This window comes from Pelmatolapia mariae, linkage group LG13 (assembly GCF_036321145.2).
Source record: "Pelmatolapia mariae isolate MD_Pm_ZW linkage group LG13, Pm_UMD_F_2, whole genome shotgun sequence".
Classification (NCBI taxonomy): Eukaryota; Metazoa; Chordata; class Actinopteri; order Cichliformes; family Cichlidae; genus Pelmatolapia; species Pelmatolapia mariae.
In genome coordinates, this window is record NC_086238.1 from 10,848,210 (window position 1) to 10,867,336 (window position 19,127).

The 19,127-nt window shown below is 42.2% G+C and overlaps 1 protein-coding gene across 4 annotated transcripts in view; it reads right to left on the reverse strand.

Annotated features, from left to right (window-relative positions):
- The window catches only part of marchf8 (membrane-associated ring finger (C3HC4) 8), a 90,348-nt gene that overhangs the window by 45,046 nt on the left and 26,175 nt on the right, over nucleotides 1-19,127 (reverse strand). For all 4 annotated transcript variants that reach the window (XM_063492285.1, XM_063492283.1, XM_063492281.1 and 1 more), the window contains exon 2: nucleotides 18,352-18,552. In XM_063492285.1, the coding sequence (XP_063348355.1) occupies nucleotides 18,352-18,447 (96 nt within the window). In that variant the 5' untranslated portion in view covers nucleotides 18,448-18,552. The remainder of the gene's footprint in view (nucleotides 1-18,351; nucleotides 18,553-19,127) is intronic.

Below are 19,127 nucleotides of genomic sequence, written 5' to 3' on the forward strand. Positions count from 1 at the left end.
TGATATCTCCTGGAGAGATTCTCATCTTGTGTGTTAGACAACACTCTCCACCAGCATCGTTAAAACTCCAAATGAAGGAATATCCTTTAGAAAAGCTGAGTTGAACCTTGGAGACCAGATGCATTAAAGCTGGTTTTAATTTTCTTTTTTTTAAGCGCGCAGGTGCTCAAAAGCTTAACAAGACAATTTATCATGACTTTTGCCTTTAATTTGCCATTCATCTTCATTAGCATTAGCCAAGGCACTTACATACTTTTATGAAGATAATTTGAAAGGACTTATTGTTTCTCACCTCTCCACTGAATACACGCAGGCCTCTTTTCTAAAGTCTGCCAGTGTCTGTGTTTATCAGTGTTTGGGAATAAAAAGACAAAAAGCACCTCTGCAGACGTAAACATCAGCTCTATCTATCCACATCAGAACCTGGGGCTTGTGATAACCTTCTAAATGAGACAAGTATTTCAGCAGTGCATTACGGTCTATAAGGAGCGGAGGACAAAAAGCCGGAGTTGGCAACGGTCGTAAATCCTGCTCAAATGTGGATCAATCATTTCAAAATGCCTCTCAAGTTGCAGCAAAGTGATTCCAAGCTTGACCAAAATTGCACTCAGTTAAACTCCCACTGCGTGCATGCGCGAGTGCATGCCTGATGAAACTAGTCATTAAAAGCTATTGGAATGCGGACAGCGGCTCAGACCTACGATGGCGGAGCTCACTGTGATTTTTAACTCTTGACCCGGCTGACCTGATATCGCTAGCAACAGACAATTAGCGTGCTCAGGAGGAATGCCTGGAACACAAGCACAGAGATGCAACTAAACAGTGTACAATGGTGGTTATTCTGTTTTAACCGACTCTCTGGGAGAGAAATAATTACGCTAGCTGTATATATTCTTTGAAGTAAAATCAATAGGCAGGCCGAGTCTGACTTACAAAGATGGCAGACTGAGAAGAAAAACTAAGGATGCTATCATATCTTTTTTCTTGAATGAGAAAGTAGAGTTTGAAGACTTTTATTAGGCCCAGCTTTTCATTTTTATTTACTCGGCCATTTCCAGGCTTTGCAGGGAGAAGGGAGGGTTTTTATTTTTCAAAGGCTCTGTGAACACAATTGATGCACTCCATCCAGCTCCTTTAAATCCATCATCTGTGCTGGACTTTATATGCATCAGTGCAGCAATGACCTCAGTATACAAACATATCCCCTCCTCAGTGCCCACTTCACTCCCTTTTGGGCTTTCTCCACCACCATCTATGACATCATTAGTCTTCACCTGCTGTTAAACAGATGGCGCCCTATTTCTGACCCTGGACAGACGGAGAAGTCTGCATTGCAAATATACGAGTACAGATTTTTTAATATATTTTTTTTAAGTAGGTTCCTTTTCAACCCAGTTGTGATTTTATTTTTCCAGCCTTCACAGATCTGATCAGAATTTCAGGGCTATAAGCAGCTTCCCCCTTCAGGACGTGAACCCTCAGCAGGTGATTCCTGCCATGCAAACACACCTGATGTTACAAAAATGCTTCTCCTACACCTGAACCTTTCATTTCTCTTTTCACCTGCGGGCGACGGGTTAAAATGAAACGCGTTAGCCAATAGACTGTGTTTAATATCGTTATACAGAAGCAACAGTGATATAATGCTAAAATGGCACAAAGCAGCACTGCTTCACTTGTGATCTTAACAGAAAGCTGCATGCATTTCTTCACACAAAAGCAAACAGCACGCAGAGGAAGTATAAATAATTCCTCTAAGTCTTACCATCACAGGACAGCGTCTTCAGAGATCTGTTATTTTGCCAATGAACAAAAGACTACAGCAAACAGAAACTCCTCAGACAGTTTCAAATCTCTCCAACTCTGCTCGTTTGTAGCGTTAGATTCTTTGATGTATTTTACACCAGTGAGATGCATCTCAATTTACTTTTTTACACTACATATACCGGTACCTAAGGCGTGCAACCTTGGATCTACAAATCTTCTTGCTCTCCCACTTCTGTGTGCTGATGATGGACGAAGGATAGATCTGTCCTCCGCCCACCTACAACAATCCCCATTTTAAGGTCCAACCTCATTTGGCTCCCGGACAAATACAGTCCACAGCAGCGGAAGGCAATTTGCATTTAAAGGCTATTCATCTTACACGCCTCCTTCCTGCAGTTCACTGAAATGAACATTTGCATTTTGAATGCCTTAAAAATGTTCAAACTTGAAAGCTCGAAATCCAAACCACAAGGCAAAACTAGGAAATTAAGTTATTTTAAAAATTAGAAGCTATAACAGCCTGTAATGACAAAGAAAAAGACCAGAATTGTTCGTGGTTAGAGTCAAGCTCAGTGCTAAAGAGGAAAATGAAGTCATTAGGTCCAAAACTCCACAGAGTGTGAACGATGAGTAGAAGAAGCGAATCAAACATCTCCTAGTTCTACAGGCGTTGCATCAGGAAGCATTTTCAGGTTCAAATGGCCTGGTCTTTCAAGGGCCGGGGGATAATACACTGTTTGCTCTACTGCCCCCTGCTGACCATACCTTTACAGCACTACTTCTCTTGGGGTCTGATTAGTAACACCAGTCATGGTAAAAATGACACTTTCTTGGAAAGATCCGTGTTAACTGGCACAAAATATTGGGGTTCAAGGGACATTGGAGACAAACATCAGTCGGTTTAGTTTAAAGTAGATTGAAATTTCTTTGGCAGAAATTAAAACACGACAACGACAATCACCATCATCCATCCAAACACAGCCTCGCTAAATTATTTCTCTTTTTAAAGCTCACAGTTCTGGAAATATTTACATTCAGTTACATATTATTACTTCAGCCATGATTAAAGGGGTTACTGAATTTGACTACAACATTTTTGGGCCTAACCATTCACTGTGGCTCAGGAGGATGAGCAGGTCATCCACTAATTGGAAGGTTGGTGGTTCAGTCCCTAACTGCGCCAGTCTGCAGTGTGCACTGAACCCCGACTTGCTCACAGGGCGTTCATCTGTATGTGAATTTTTGATAGAAAGCACTTAGATTCTTAGATGAATGAGAAAAAGAGCTGGGAATACTCAAGTAGAGCAAAAAAGCACTGTATAAGAACCAGTCCATTTACCATGTACGATGGCAGTTTATTAGAAACACCAATGACTTTGATCTCAATGCCAGTACACAGACTTTTCAGCCTCTTCACTAAGCTTTACTGAAAATCAGCCAGGTGCTTTCTGCATAATCTTGCCATGGAAGACAAATTATTGTAATGGACAGCAAGTGTGCGTTGTACTAGAGTGAATATTATTGTTATTCAAGTGAATCTTTCATATTAATTTGACCTGTTGTGTGGCTACTTCAAAAGCAGCACATTATATCGCCGCGTTTGTTTGGATTAAATTAATCGGAAGTGTAGCAATCAAACATTGTTACTAATTTCCCTAAAATTAGTGGCAAATTAAGTCATTTGTGGAGCAAAACTAACAGGAAAATTACACATAACCTCACCATAATAGGACCAGTATGCGCAGTGCAAAGCAAAGCCAATCAGATATTTCAACATAATTACAGAACTGGTGCCAACTTCCCTACAAGACATATGAGATGTGACAGTCCAATTTTCACACTGACTGCTGCTACAATGTAAGAAGGCCAAACTTATTATGCTCCTCAGTTGAAATCTAAAACATCCCCAACCCAACCCTGGCTGACGCCTCAGCTGTCTCGACTGAGGCTAAACGCAGCCTTCACATCTGTCCACCTCATCGTCGTGTCCGACGCATCTGTCGCGGTCCTTGATCCTCATCTACGCATTGGCCCATATGGAGCCAAAACCGAGCAATCTCCTTACGGTATCGCTCAGGATTGTTCACTTTCTCATGACACAGCTGTAAGGATCTCACGACGGGCCCGCGGCAAGCTGTTGTGACTTGTTTCAGATCATTTTTCTGACAGTACAAGACAGCACAAGGATGACAAAAAACGGATGAGAGGAGTATCATTGCACGAAAGAAAGCGGAGCCGTATTTTAAAAACAACAGTGTTGTGTTTACATAGCACAGATCTGAGTGGCTCAACCTCCCCCCCCCCTCCTTTCACCCCCCCGGAGGGCTGCTTGAACTGTTAAAGCAACAATGTCACACTCCAAAAATGTTGCACTCCATGACCGCTGCTGCTCACATTAAGTAGGAGAGTGTAGAGCCGAGGCTTACATGAGCCACTGAATGAGCAGCCTCCCCAGGACAGAGGTTGTCTCAGAGAAAGAAAACTGCACAGCAAATCAAACCATAACTATTAGGCCAGAAATGATCCACTTCACCTCGGGTTAGGAGGAGAGAGACACAGAGAAAGATGGAGCGAGGCTTGCAGAGGAGCAGACTGCCTTTTACAGGCTGTCTTTTGAAGTGATAAGCATGAAGTCAAAATCCCATCGCTCCCAGCCGGCCCACACTCCTTCACTTTTTCTCCATTTCCATCTCCCACGGCTGGCATCTGAAACACATTTCGCCGTTTTTTTCTTTCTGCATTTTTCCAGCAGCTCTCCATTTACTCAAACCTCCTTTCCATCACTTCTCCCGTCCCACTCCGCCCTATCAATATTTGTCTGGTCAGCTCTCTGCCTGTGCAAAGACAGGTACAAGCAAATATTTTGTGGAAAAAAAGCAGCATTTCCACCTGAAATGATTACACGCTTTCTTCCTGATGACATGCTTTGGCTTTTAAAGCATCTCTCCTTGGCTTGTTCCATCATAAGCTTGCCCTTAATTGCAGAACCGACCTCAGGAGTGTTACACAGTGACATCACAAAATGACTTTTAGTGTGGTTTGCAGTCAATCGGTGAGCGATAATCCTTACTTTATGCTTAAATGCACTTATTTTGCAGATTTCAGGTATGTAAGAATTTATAATGGATTTATGTGAAACTCCAGGGAGAAGCAGTGATAACATTTTTATAAAAACACCTTTTATATTCTTTGCATTCAGCATTCCTGCTGTTTGTTCACCAGTTATTTATCTTCCCCGGGTGATTGGCAGCAGGCTTTACCTTTTTTTTGGAACTCAGTGTATTTTGAGTGGTCAACAGGAGCAATCCAGCAGATCCTCATCCATCAGCTAATAACACACCATTGTCCTTGCTGTCCTGAGATCTCTTTGTACATGACGGCGCATGGGCTTCAAATTTCACTTTTGTAGTTGGGCTTTGTTCCCCTGTGTGCAAGTCACATAGCACAGATGCACAAAGATAATATTTTCAGGACGAGCTCAACAGGTTTTTTGCCAATCCAAGAGGAAAAACCCTTTAGCCGTGCCCAGATCAGCTCATTTCCTGGATTCACCGTGCACAGCCTGAAATGCAGCAGAATCTGTTCGACCGTTTCTGACAAATCCAACAAAAATACTTTTAAAAAAATACGTTTAAAAAAAGCAAACAAAAATGAAAAAATTTTGCCGGGTCGTAATTTAGTCATATTGCAAGACATTGCTGCATAACAAAACTGCAGATTTTGTCTTTACTTCTGGGTGTCTGTGGTTGCGTGAGAAGCATATAAATGACTGAATAATATAAATAAACAACAAGCTGTGCCTTCGGTGGGTACTGCCTGTTAGTTTGGGCTCCGCACAGACACCTCACCTTACAAATATCACTGATGTCCTGTAGATGCGGCAGAGCCTTTTATTCTTTGGCTGTACACATCCCGTATCAGTTTCTCCCATTACATTACTTACCATTGCCCCTCCTCATCAAAGCTGACTGGCAGTTTGCTTGTTGAACATCACTCACTCACATAAGGATCCCTGTACTACTGCAGCCAGGGACTAGCAGTCAACAAAGAAGTAATCAGTGATTGCCTAAAGTACACAAGTCTTTACAAAAACTTTCCTGCACATTACTGCTCCGGTGCATGTGCAGCAACAGAGCTTTTATGTGTCATTTAAGAGCGTCAACTATAAATTGGATAAAAGCAGCTTAGAGAAAGTTCAACGCGATGCAAGACAAAAAGACAAAACCAAAGAGTTTCAGGTAGCAGCTCGCCAACGTCCTTGGCAGGTTGTTTCTATGGTGATGACATATTCTCTTCCCCCATGTTTGTCTTGTCTCTGTACCCTGAGATTTTCGTGTTTCACATACAGCACCATTGTAATCTATTAGCGAGCCTGAGGGAGGCCACGGCCCTGAAAGAGATAGGACGGAAGGAGAAGGAAAAAAATGTGTTCGTGCATGCATGGATTGAAAAGACACCACCTGATTGCTGTCAGCCCTGGCAGCGTGACCCTAGGCGAGGGATAGTGGAGCAGCCACCTGGCCTGTGCGGAAGGTGCCGTGAGTTGAAATAAACGCATCAATCACAGTGACAGAGGACTGACAGCAACTATCCACAGCTCCTGCTCTTACAAATAGGCTTCACCTCGATTTCACGGGGAAGACATTCTTTCTGGTTTTGGCTGCTCTTGAGATCGGCAACAGGGGACACTAGTATAGAGGGTGGACGTATCGGGTGCGCTGCCTGAATACTCATTGAAGTAAGTGGGAAAGCACGGCGCTCTCCTAGCACACACGGCTTTTGACAGCTTCGACAGAAGCAGAGCTGAGGCATGTCTGTGGCGAACGGCAAACTATTTCTCCACGTTCTGCCCGTGCTGCTTCACTCCTGCCGATAGTACTCTTATTCAGTCTTTGCTCCGTTTCTACGGCAACGACAGGCTCTCGCTTCCTTCACGCTGTTTACAACAGACCATAATTGTGCTCTTTTTCACCTTATCTCTTTATACTCTCACCTGGCCCCTCTCACTGTGATTGCGCGGCGCACTCTACCTTTACTCATTTCTCCTCTCGGTAGATGGAGGTGAATGTTAATGTCAGGCCGCAGTCCTCTGCACTCTGCAGTACTCACTGAAAACCTCATCAGGACACCGGGTGCTAGTGCATTCATGCAGCAGCACCATCCAAAGGCTAAGGGGAGAGAAGAGGAGCACTGTGCACACAATTTCATGGGTTCAAGAGTAGCGTATGACCCGTGCTACATGTCATTACGTCTCGCACTGCCCGTTATCTTCATCGGTTACTCTCTTGTCTTGAAGTAGTCTAGCGGCGCACAAGCGTATTCGCTTCACAGGGGTCAAAGAATAACATTCGTCTCAAACTATACATAATTTACATAAAATCGTCTACAAGTAAAACACTTGTAGACAGAGTTCCTCTCTCGAAACAAGCCGTGTGACACGTTGAGATATTTTGCGCTTGGCTGCTGAAAATGAAAGAAAATGTGCTGTTGAGATTTCCAAGCAACAAACATCTGGTTTCCACTCCACCTAAGGGAAGTGTTTGCGGATGTTTTCTCCTTCTCTTTTTTGTAGCATAATAGCACAGCCCCCTGCAGTAAAACATAATAGGGAAACTCAGCAGATGATTTAAATGCCCACGGTGAAAAAGCCTGACAGACTTCCACTCATCTGTTCATCATGAGACTCAAAGATGCTTTTTATGGTTTTCTTTGGAAATTATATGGCAATGTAACATAAATGATTTCACAGATTTATAATATGTAACAGACAGGTGGGCAATAATACATCCTGAGGATGATCATTCGGAGTGAAAAGAGAATTTCTATAATTGATTCAAATGTTAACTTATGTATAACTCTGGGCCCCACAAGCAGTCTTGTCACACAGTTTAGAATCATTTCAACCTTCATTGTGAAGCTTGCTTTAGTTTTACAAGAAAATGAGTTCTGCCTGTTCTGCATCAAGCTTAAGGGTGCATTATTTTCTTAATTCTTATTTAAGTAGGTACGACTCTCATAACATAAATAAAATGTAAAAAATACCGACATACTACCCCTCAGCCCTCGAATAGACACACCTATGGTACGGTATGGTATGGTAATTTTAAAATCCTAGATGACTTCCTTCGTCAGTTTTTGAGTTCACAGGATTTTCAAAAAACTTGAACTTCACTGAGATTCTATTGAGGTTTTTTTGTAGACACACCCTTCTATCCTATCTATGGTATCAATTTGAAGCACCTACATCACCATGTTCTCAAGTTATCGCTTTCACAAACTTGGTACCCACTGGCCCGCCCAACGGAGTGACAACAATACCACATAAGCCTCTTATGGCTGCATGGTAAAAATTTTGCTCACTAAACTCAATATGTTAAAATACGCTATATTTTTGTGCTGTTGTGGGTTTTAAAAATATTTCATCAGCCTAAAAAGAGACTGTACCAGCTTCCTCTAAAATGACTTTCTTACCTCACAGCTGGTCCAACATACGGTAAAGCTTAAAGCTACTTGATGTTCAGTATGGCTAAGCTTTCAGTCCAAACTACTATAGATACAAATGATTGCCGTCACATCTTGTGCTAGATAATATTTTAGAGAAACCAGGCTTGCGAGGCTCCTTGCTGCCGTTAGCGTCCTGGATAGTGAGTTCGACTTCACCCACCCACCACAACACCCCTGAACATCAATAAATTTACACATTACACAACTGTACTGTGCCCACTTGCAGGAGCCTGTGCAGGATTTAGTGGCCACCAGCTGAAGTCATCCAGCAGCACCCCTCCCATTCTTGTGTTGTTGAAGAATATGTAGTTTTCTGTCACGCCACTATAAAAAACCTTGCATTTTAAAAACCTGGTGGTGGAGCGGGCCAGCTTCTATGATGGGGACAAAATCCTTATGGAGATATAAAGGGTTCATTCAAAGCCAATAAGAACACAATGATTTTAGTTATAGGTGATTGTTTCACTAATACACAGAGAGTCGTTAAAAGGGGGAGAAATCTGCTTCCAATGTAACTTAAAAAAAATTAAATAAACTACAAACTTCTTTCATATAAACACACTGAGCAAAAGCACAGAACCTGAATAGACTTGTTACTCTCTGAGCTCCGTCGGGCATGTCAGAAAAAGGAAACAAACCTGTGTTTTTGCTTCAGTAATCGGTACAGACTTAATATAGTCTTTGTTTTCTTCCTCCGTGCCTTTTCAATTCACTTTTAATGAAAACAGCTGTGAACCACCACCCTGCATGTTACAGTACAAAAGTAGCTGTTGTTCCATTAAGTTACAGCCTGCACAAATTTCAGATGCACTTTTTGTGAATGTTTGCCGACATGCTGCAATGTGCTTATTTTCTGAAATGACTCCCAGTCAAATGTGGATGATATCATTAAATTAAAAGGTGTCTAAATCCGGCTCTCAAACTGACTCCAAACATACCAATTAGAGTCTCCAGTCTTTGGATGGCTCTCGTGTCTAAAGTATAAACAACCATATTTACGCGGTCTTATTTTGTTCCATCCTCAAACTTGTCATCAAAGTGACCATTGAATGTGCCATTTAAGGCTCTCAGTAAAGTGGAGACACAAACAAAGTCCTGTCAGTCTGCATACACAGTGTACCAGTATTAAACATGTTAAAGGGGGTAGCTCTGGTTTCTGCAACTTGGGAGACACTTTAATGGTTATGAGCATCAGTCCTATTAATAAAATGACATTATACTCATAAATTTAAGTGTAACAAAATGGAGACAAAATAAATCACTCAGGGGAAACGACTGTCTGCTTCAGCTCAGCTCAGCTTTGAGGGATTATTACAAGTACACTGGATTCAGATGACGATGCCCAATAAGAGATCAAAGGACAAGTTACACCATTCATACTAAAGTACACTTAAATGTCTGTATCATATTTAATGTCGATCCACCCAATGATCAGCAATTTCACTCAAAAACAAAGGCAATGACCTCATGGTTGGGGTAAAAAAAAACAGTTCTTTCTCCAATAACAGATGCTTTTCATGACATACACAGACAAAAAAAACAAATACACTGGCAGGTGGCTGACGGAGGTGGTGAACCTGTGGGTCAGGCTCCCCTGGAGTGCTGCTACCGCAAGCGTGGAGCGGTGTGGATGAGATAGAGAAAAATAAAGAGCTTTCTATGAGGAAAAATAGATCACTGATGCCCTTTAGCTGAGCTTTAATTCAAATAAAAATTAAATAAAATCATATTGCATTGGAAGTGAACTGCATTATGTGTAGACTATTGCTAAATATAGTCCATAACTGTGGCTCCCTAGACAACAACAGGAAAGAGTTCACAGTGTGGTCATGGATAAAACCCTTGAGATGATCGAAAAAGAGATGGAAGGAGACAGGACGCAGAGGGGAAGCGTTGAGAAGTACAGATGGAGGCATTTAGGGACTCGGGAACTGAAAGAAAATGAAGCCTTGGTAGTACGAGTATATTGTGCATTTGTGCCTACAGGAGTTCATGTAATAAACCTCCCCTCTGACGGACCGACCACTGGGAATCCGATTACCATCTTACCAAGAAAAGAAAGTATTTCTGCCCACTATATCTTTCTTTCCGCTCACAAGAGACTTATTATACACCTGTGTGTCCACCACATTGTGACAGAACTGAGAGTCCTGTGAGACTTTCATTACACACCTGGGGTACGACGCCCCACGTGAATAGTATACATCAGGAAGCGATTGCGTGCCAGACGTCACGCTGCAGTGAGAGAAACATCTGCAGTGTCTCCCAAAGAAGATGAATTTGTTTACTGTGGGAGAGCTCAGAGAGCTTCCACCATTGATCTGGCTGGCGGTGTTGGCTGAGTGTTTGGGGGCTGTTCGAGTCAGGAGAGTCAAGTCAGCATGTCACAGACAATTAACGCCGTCCTCAGACAACCCCACGGAGACACTTTCCAGGGAACACAGGAGCAACAGAAGGGCCCGGATGGGAAACAGAGCACAGGCCGAGGAGGCAGCAGCATCTCAAAGGGGGAAGGGGACCAGCGGATTGAGCCTTTCATGTGGTGATTTCATGACTCCCTCCTGGAAATAACTTTATCTGTGTGTTTTTTTTATTCATCTTTGTCTGTCTCTGCTTATCTGCTGGCTCTTCAGTTGTGCTGCTCTGCACTGCAAACCAGAGTCATTTCTTTAACAGAGATATTGAAAAATCTGAGGGGGGAAAAAAGCACCTTTGTAACAAGGTGCAAAAATTAAATTGGTTCCCTAAAATTTATTCCAGCAAAGTGTCTAATTTGCAGCTGAGTGTTTTTTCCCCTCCCCTTCAGACTCTGTGGATTTTCTGTCCCTGCAGTGAGTGACAGGCTGAACAAATTTCCACAGGTGACTAGGTTAATAGCTATACATCTGTCCGCTTAGGATAGAGAACAGCCCACAGAATATGCAAATTACAATATCATGAAATGATGTTGTTCCTAAGAGGACTCCCAGTGTAAGTGCAGCTTAATGTATACACACATTTACTGACTGATTGCCCTTTTTTGTAGCAAAGTGTTAATTTCGAGCTTTGAAACCGTGCCTATATGGGGGGTGTGAGAGACTACGGGTGGGGGTGGTGGAAGGCAATGAGGCATGGGATAATTAGAAGAGATTGCGTCCCCTTAACCACTTTTTCCTCTAATAGCTGCCCTTCTGAAACGCTCACCCTAACACCAGAGACAAAGAAAAATCTCTTTGCATTCTGTTTTAGTGGTGCATATTATGCCATGTCTACTAGCACACACAGCAGCTCGGGGGACTGTAATTATTTCCTGCCATTTCTCTTGAAGTCTATTTTCTTCTGCTACAGGTCGGCTGTAATCACATATATAAAACTTAATATAGCGCAGACTGTTGCGGCTACCAAAAGAGAGCAAAATCACCCGTGGAGCCATCATAGGGGCTAATGAAATGAAATCTTTAACAAGGTGAAGCAAAGTCCTTTCTCACAGCAGTCAAGGCCCTCAAAGGCGCTGCCGTCATGTCGACTCTTCCAAATTTAATTACGTTTTTTAGCACTTCAGCCTCAAGTGGCTCCGTGCAGCCGGGGGCCTTTGGGAGACCCCTGCAAGTCCTGCACAGACCGGGGAGAACAACAACACCAGCTGCCGCCGCGTGTACCTGTATTTGGAGCGCACGTCCTCAAAAGCGCTTCTAGTGAGACCGAATCAAATATAGAGAGAGGAGCTTTACAGATAACTGCAAATACAGCGTGGATAGAATATCCTCCAACTTTGTGCTGAAAAGTATTTCTTTTTTAATATAAAAGTGCTAAATGACAAAGATAATTACAGCCTCATGGGTTAAACTAACAAACACATGACACTTCCTAGTCTTACTCACATCTTTCAGTTTCCATCAGTCACATTTTGTATGAGGCTAAAGGTAGGATGCAGAGTTTCTTGAATTCCTCGAGCGTTATATGTAAAGTAGGTTAGTTTGCTGACACATAACATTCATACCTTTATGAAAACTGCTGCCAGAATAGAGAGAATGCCATTTGCCTATGTGTTATCTTCTCTCCCCAGATCCTGCTTTATGCACAGGCAAGGGCACCAGTTTGGCCTCAGAACATCTACACCAGGATGATGTGCGCAAGTAAGATAGGCAAGCAGAGAAATGATGTGCACACATGTTTGTATTTGTGTTACATATGCATAGAGTGTAGGTGCACATGGTTGGTTAGAGATACATCAAAGATAAAACACAATTACGGTAAATTACATTAATTTTAAAAATGTGCCTCTGCCCTTGAAGTGCTCATTTAAGCAGTCACACTCTCCTACTTAACCAAAGCTGTGTCCAACTAGATGTGACCGCCTCGGCTTTACTCCTAACAGTCGAGTCACACAACATGTAAACATTTCCTTTTCCTGATAATTCAGCATTTCACGCCGAGTTTTCCCAGCCCAAAGGCTTTACGGGCAAATATCATGGTATTTCCATTTGTAAGCCCCGGGGCACGGCAATCTGGAGGGGCCTGATTTGGACAGTTCTGATCTACCAAATGTTTGGAATATGTTTCTCTGCCTCTGGGCTGAAAAACATATTTTCACTTTTTAAAAAAAATACATTTGTAGAATTTCATTGAACAGTATTTTTCTTTCCTTTTGGAAAATGTCTAACAGATATAGAAGTGCTGGGTGTAAACAAGTCTGTCTGCCATGTCAGCTGAAATGCTTCAACCACTAACAAAGTTACGTGAAGCAGTAAGTACATCCCGTCCTGTTCAGGAATAAACACATTTTTTGAAATTAAATGCATAGATTTAAAATTGTTCTGTGGAAAAAGGTAACTGGAGCAAAAGACAAGACAAGATTTGATCATTTATGACTTTTGGAGAAATTACTTCTTGTAGGCATTTTGCTCATTGGTTTGCTGAAATTTCTGACCGCTCTTCAATGCAACAGTCTTTCAGTTACAAGATGTTTGAGGATATTGTTAGTTTCAAGTCTCCTCGCAACTTTTTAAAATTGGATTTAAACAGTAGAATTTACCAGAGCTAGATGTGACTGATACATAAACACACAGAAGACTGTAGTTAGATTTAAAAAAAAATAAATGACTGCAGGGCTGAATGGTTCATGGTTGGCAGAGTGTGTGAGTGGACATGTGGAGAGCTGGGTGGGCTGCTGGCTGTGAAGAGCAGTGGGGGCACTGTAGCTGAACTAAGCAGAGAGTCCAGAGTGTGGCGAAATAATCCAAGTAAATAAAGAGTGAAATCCGGAGCACAGCAGCCAAATCGGCTGCTGTGCTCCGGATTTGACTGACGAGGTGGTGCAGGGCAGCAGACTGAGGCAGAGCAGAGTGGATGACGGGTGAGAGAGACGCTGCAGGTGTGGTGAAGAGGACGAGGTGATAAACTTTTTAGCCAACTGTGAGATCAGTTTTGAAATCTGCGCAGTGATCGGCTTACGGTGAGCGCTCTCTTTTGATACCTTCTTTATTTTAGGGCTACTAATACCATCAGTCATCCAACTTTTCCATAATGATGTTCTTTGACAATAATTAAGTTATAAGTGGATTCTAATAAACATTTTAATGAAATAAATCATTTTCAATGTTAAGAAATCCCCTAAAATGTAATCGTAAATACTCGTTTTGTCAAATCTTACTTGTAATTGGAAAAATTTGGTGACAATGAATTCATTACGCCCAAATATTTGTGTCCATTTGAATAGTTTTGTGCTTATGCAGAGCTTATTTTGAAAAGTATGCAATCTGTGCATCCCCCCCCCCCCCGTGTATACTGTAGGTCACCGCAAATGGAGGAAGCATCACAAACCAAAAATAGGGTCATAATGAAAAGCACAGACAGTGTCTGTATTGGACAGTTTGTAATTCTTTTTTAAACACTCTGTTTCACTTCAGCTCTTTGTAGGTTACAACTTTGCTTTTCGCGGTGGCTGACTGATGAACTAACAATAGCGCGAGAAGAGTAGCCAGAGACTCGTATACGGGTTCTGCACAAGACCAGCATACATGCATTAAAAAGCCATTATGTATTCATTAGCAGATGGACAGATATCTGTCTATCTGCTCTGCTCTTTTTGAAAAAGTAAGCATTAAATTTGAACCACATCTATCTGACTGTTGATATAAGCATCTTGACACTAACATTTTCGCTCTAGAGGCAAGTCCCAAACAAACTGGCAGATGACAGAAATCTACACCACTTGTAGATAAGTGAAATGATTTAAATCCCCTGCCAGACTGAAACACATCCTCAACCTTTTTTTCCCCTTGAAGTCTTTAAAGAAGCCTTTAGATCGTGCCACGATAGCCCCCCACACACACTTCATTAGCAAAGAGATATACAGAAACTCAGTTTTAGATATTTAAATAAGACAAGTCGCTCCTGTCATTCTCTGTGGCATCAAATCTGCACATGAAGGTGTGATAAATGTAGGGATGTGCTTCATTTTTGTCATGTTAGTGATCTTTTTTCTTTATTTAAAATACTGTGGAACACATCCAAAATAATGTACGAACCGGCGGACAAACGGCATTAAACCTGAGGAACAAAACCAAATTCTGCTACAAAAACAACAACAACAACAACAGCTTCATTATGACAGCAAAGACAGACACATTAAATGGTCCCAGTCTATCCCGGAGGCTTTGTTAAGTTTTTGCCGTGGTGGTCAGTGTTTGATCTTGGTCTACAAAGCCAGACAACGCTCCATCAGTGCCCAGGAGCGCCACGGCGGCAGCTGTTATCAAACCGCCAAACATCAGAGGAGAAACAGTCGGTCCTCTCTGTCCTTGACTCCGGCACACACTTATTGAAGGAAAAAGCCTCCAGCGCTCTCTGTGCTTTCATAAAAAATAAATGCGGCATCAAAAAGGGCAGGTATCGGGTATCACAGTGTTCGGTGTATGCACAGTCACAGAAACATGCTACTGAATATAATACCAGTGTTACTGAGATCCCATATGTCTGCATTATTATCAAGTAGATGTCAGTATGACAATTAGAGACACAGCTGCACCTCCTAAAGCTTTCCTTCTCTGTTCATGCGGCATGATCTTGTGATTTACTATACAATATAAACAGGCAGCAAGTCACCCTGCAGATGGAGCCACGATAATTAGCATATCGTGGTAAGTATACGTATACATTCCCCACATCGCAAATAGCCGAGTCGGTTTGCTTTTCTCCATCCTTACCTGGCAACATGTTCCAGAGCTTTACTTTATTGTTAACTCATGAATAATCCATTTGCTGCAGAGCTTATCAAAAACCCCAGACTCAAACAAATCTGACCGTTTTTTTGCAAAGGCTGAGGACTTTCTTTCACCCACCCCTCCAAGTAATAAAACTTCCATAAGTCATTTGATGCTCTTATTAAAATATTTTTAAACCTCAATTTATCTTCCCAAACATGAATTCTCAAGTGAAGGACTTGAGCGCGTAGACAAAGCGCCCGCGAGCACACCGCCAAAGAGAATTTCGAAGAAGACAAATGAACTTGAGCGGAGCTGGAGGAACGAGGCCGAAGAGGGGCCAGCAACAGTTACAAGATGTGTTGCTCTCCGAAGGAGCAGCTGACTAACTCTGAATCCTAAGCAGAGGAAAGCTGTGCGTTTTCTTTTTCCTCGAGGCGCTAAAAGACCAGTTGTGTTGTCTGAGAGGGCCAGATGGGTCTGCGCTCTGTGACTAAAGTCCGGGCACACGCACACACCTCCAGGACCCTCAAGCTCATCAGCATTCACAGTAAATGCTTGCTGTTTCCCCTCTTTTCTCTTGTCCTACACTCATTTTCTCCTTTTTCCTCTCTGCTGATGGCTCCATGGGGAGGACTGGAATCGTTACTGTTTATCCAGTTATTCCTCAAGGGGGTAAAAAAAAAAAAAGAAAAAGAAAAAAGAAAGACAAGGAAGCTCAGCCAGCAGGACACAGACACTCAGAGACTGAGAGAGAGAAACAGAGTGAGAGGCTAAGCAGAGACAAAGCTTGGACCTTTACACTGTTAGCAAACACTGTGGTAGGGAAACCAAACACCGCCACCCAGACAGCATAAAGCTTAAGGTTTCACTTTTATTCCCAACAGACTGAAGCAACCTTCCTACAATTGCTCTCAGATTTAAACCCTTCAATCCTGTTTCACATGGACTCTGCAAAAAAGGTTTCCAAGCTCCACAAACACGTTTCCTGCCTAAACAACAGGATGATGTCAAATAGTCTCAGAGTTAATTTCAGTTCACTTTCACTTCTGCAATGACTCTTAAGTTTCATAACCAATACAGACTGGGCGCATCACTGGATCAGTCAGTAATATGTGTGTGTGCACGCACGTAAAAAACCTGTTGGGAACACCTGCGCTGCTGCAGTTGGTGAAGCTCTAAAAGAGGGTGAGGAGAAAGAGAGGGTCACCCACATATCGCCTCGCTTTGTTCTCGTGCTGAGAGCACTTCAGTGTGCTGTTTGATAAATGCTGAAGTACGCGGAGAGAAAGTAGCAGAAGAAAGATAAAGTCCGTGCAAGACTGAAAGTGGCCACAGATGTACTGCTGGTTTTCTTTTTTTATTACTGATAAACATGATGAAAAGCCTAATTTAAAAAGAAGCCTGATGCGTCAAAAAGCACGAAGAGTAATATTTAGTCAGAACCTTAAAATTAGGCAGACACTAGCTCATATTTTCACAAATCTTTGCATTTTCAGATTAGAAATTTGTGGTTAAAATCTTCTTCACTGGTAAAAATTCAGATTAAAAGCAGCAAAATATAAAAAGATACAAGTGTTCCGAGTTGGTGATTCGACTCAATTATTTTGCAAAAAAAACAAACGGCGAACAATTCGCAAACACAAAGAATAAATCCTGCATGTGCTGCAGCACCTTAAACTGCAAAACCGGATGGCCTAAAGGTGGTTTCAGGCACAAATGGAAAAAAGCAGCCCGGGCTTTGACCGGCCTCATTAGATGACAAATCTCAGTTCAACCCACAGGCAGCAGAAATAATTTGTTTGTGATGGAAATGTAATGAAGAATTTACGTTTCTGTGCTTAGATTGCCGCCCCCGGCATTAAAAAAAAAAATTCACTTTCTGATTGTTCTCTGACAGGACACCTGGGATAACGTTCTCTACTTCCCACCTTCGCACATTTTATCTTCCGCTCTCGTCACACAGAATTAAAACCGTTTTGCTTTTGTCTGGGCTCAAGCTGACATTTCTGCCAATCTTCCTCCGAGGCATTTCACTAAGTTGTTTTACAACATTTCCACCCTGTCAAGCCCAGTTTGAAGCAATGACGCAGTAAACATGGGGGGAAAAAAGGAAAAGAGATTAGAATAATTAAGTTTTAAGCCATCTGGAGAATTTTCTTCCTGTGGGTGTTTGAGTGACAGTAAATACAGTATAACTTAAAGTGGCATTAAACAGAAACACTCGACTCAGGCTTCGGGAACGACGACAAAACAAAAGCTGCAACAATATAACCGAGGCTTTGTTTGCTCTGGTAAAATGTGAGGGAACTTTTTTTTCCCCACCATAGTGCATGAAAATAAAAAACAGACTTTTTGAAGAGATGTGTGGCTCTCAGAGGCTGTTAGGTTAGGAGTAATGAACCTACGAAACAGCACTGCACATTAAGACGTTTATGACGACAGTGCCGATGCTGAGGTTTGGTGATATTTAACAAAGTTTTGAGAAAATGGTTTGAGTCATAAAAATTTAAGGGCTAGGCTTGGGTTTGTGACAAGGGGCAAAAAAATGTGACTATCAACGGGAAACTGAAAACGAACAGCACCGTTACTTCCTCCATCACTCCAGACTGACTCATAACTCCTAACAGCCACTTTAGAGTTTTGTCTCCTGATCATAAAAAAGGAAAGTTTGGCTTTCTGGTAAAACAAGTCATTTTCCCCCCACTTACAGGCCTTGTTAGGGACTTGTCCTTTTTTTGGGCAGCAAATATCAAAGGTGTGTTGAATTAGATCTTTCTGCAAATCCATTCGTCCAGGGAACAAAAACTACAGATAACAACCGTCCCATATCTGTCAGCTGTGTCCCTGCCCCTCAGATTTATGACCCGGTTTATCCCATAAACTCTTCACATACCTGCTTGTCCTTGTCTTTAGCTTTCCCGCTGCCCGACACCCGCGACGAGGTGACATCACGGGGGATGACAGACATTTGGTGCAGTGGCATGTTCATCCCAGCAGAGCCAACCGGGGGGGACGCTCACACACACACTTCCTGTCCCGCTGCCAGAGCAAAGAGCATGTTGGTTTGAACTACGACGCCTTGCCAGCACCGCCCCTGCGGAGGACACACATTACATCAAAATTAAATATGAGCATCGTTTTCTGTCAGAGCAGCTGGAGCGATGAAATGCAAATGTGGAGTAAGAGGCAAGAAATGACAGCCCTGAAGTGGTACAGCTGCATTTTAAACACTCAAGTGTGTTTTCACCTGGTTTGCTCATTACTCGATTGACTTCTTTAGGGATTCTTCAGGTCTTTTTTAAGTCTAAGTTGATTAAATTCAAATGCTTCGCATTAGAGAGCCAACCTCTGGAGTCTGGCTATTCATGTGTAAATATACCTAGCTCTTTTTATTTATGGTAATGTGGCTTTAGTTACATGTGATGTAAGGGAAGAAGGAAGGAAAAAAGGACATCTATACAACAGATATCTGCATATGAATGTACAGCATTTGCTGGCAGATATTTGACACTGGAGGCTCTCTGTTGGTTTAGTTTGTAATCTGCTAGAACTTGTAGTTGTAGTAGTCGTTTATGATAGTTTTGTATTTTCTAATTAGTTTCTTTTTACATTTTACTTTGACTTTTGCATGTTTCAGTTTAGCTTTTACTAGTCTCAGTGTCAGGTTTA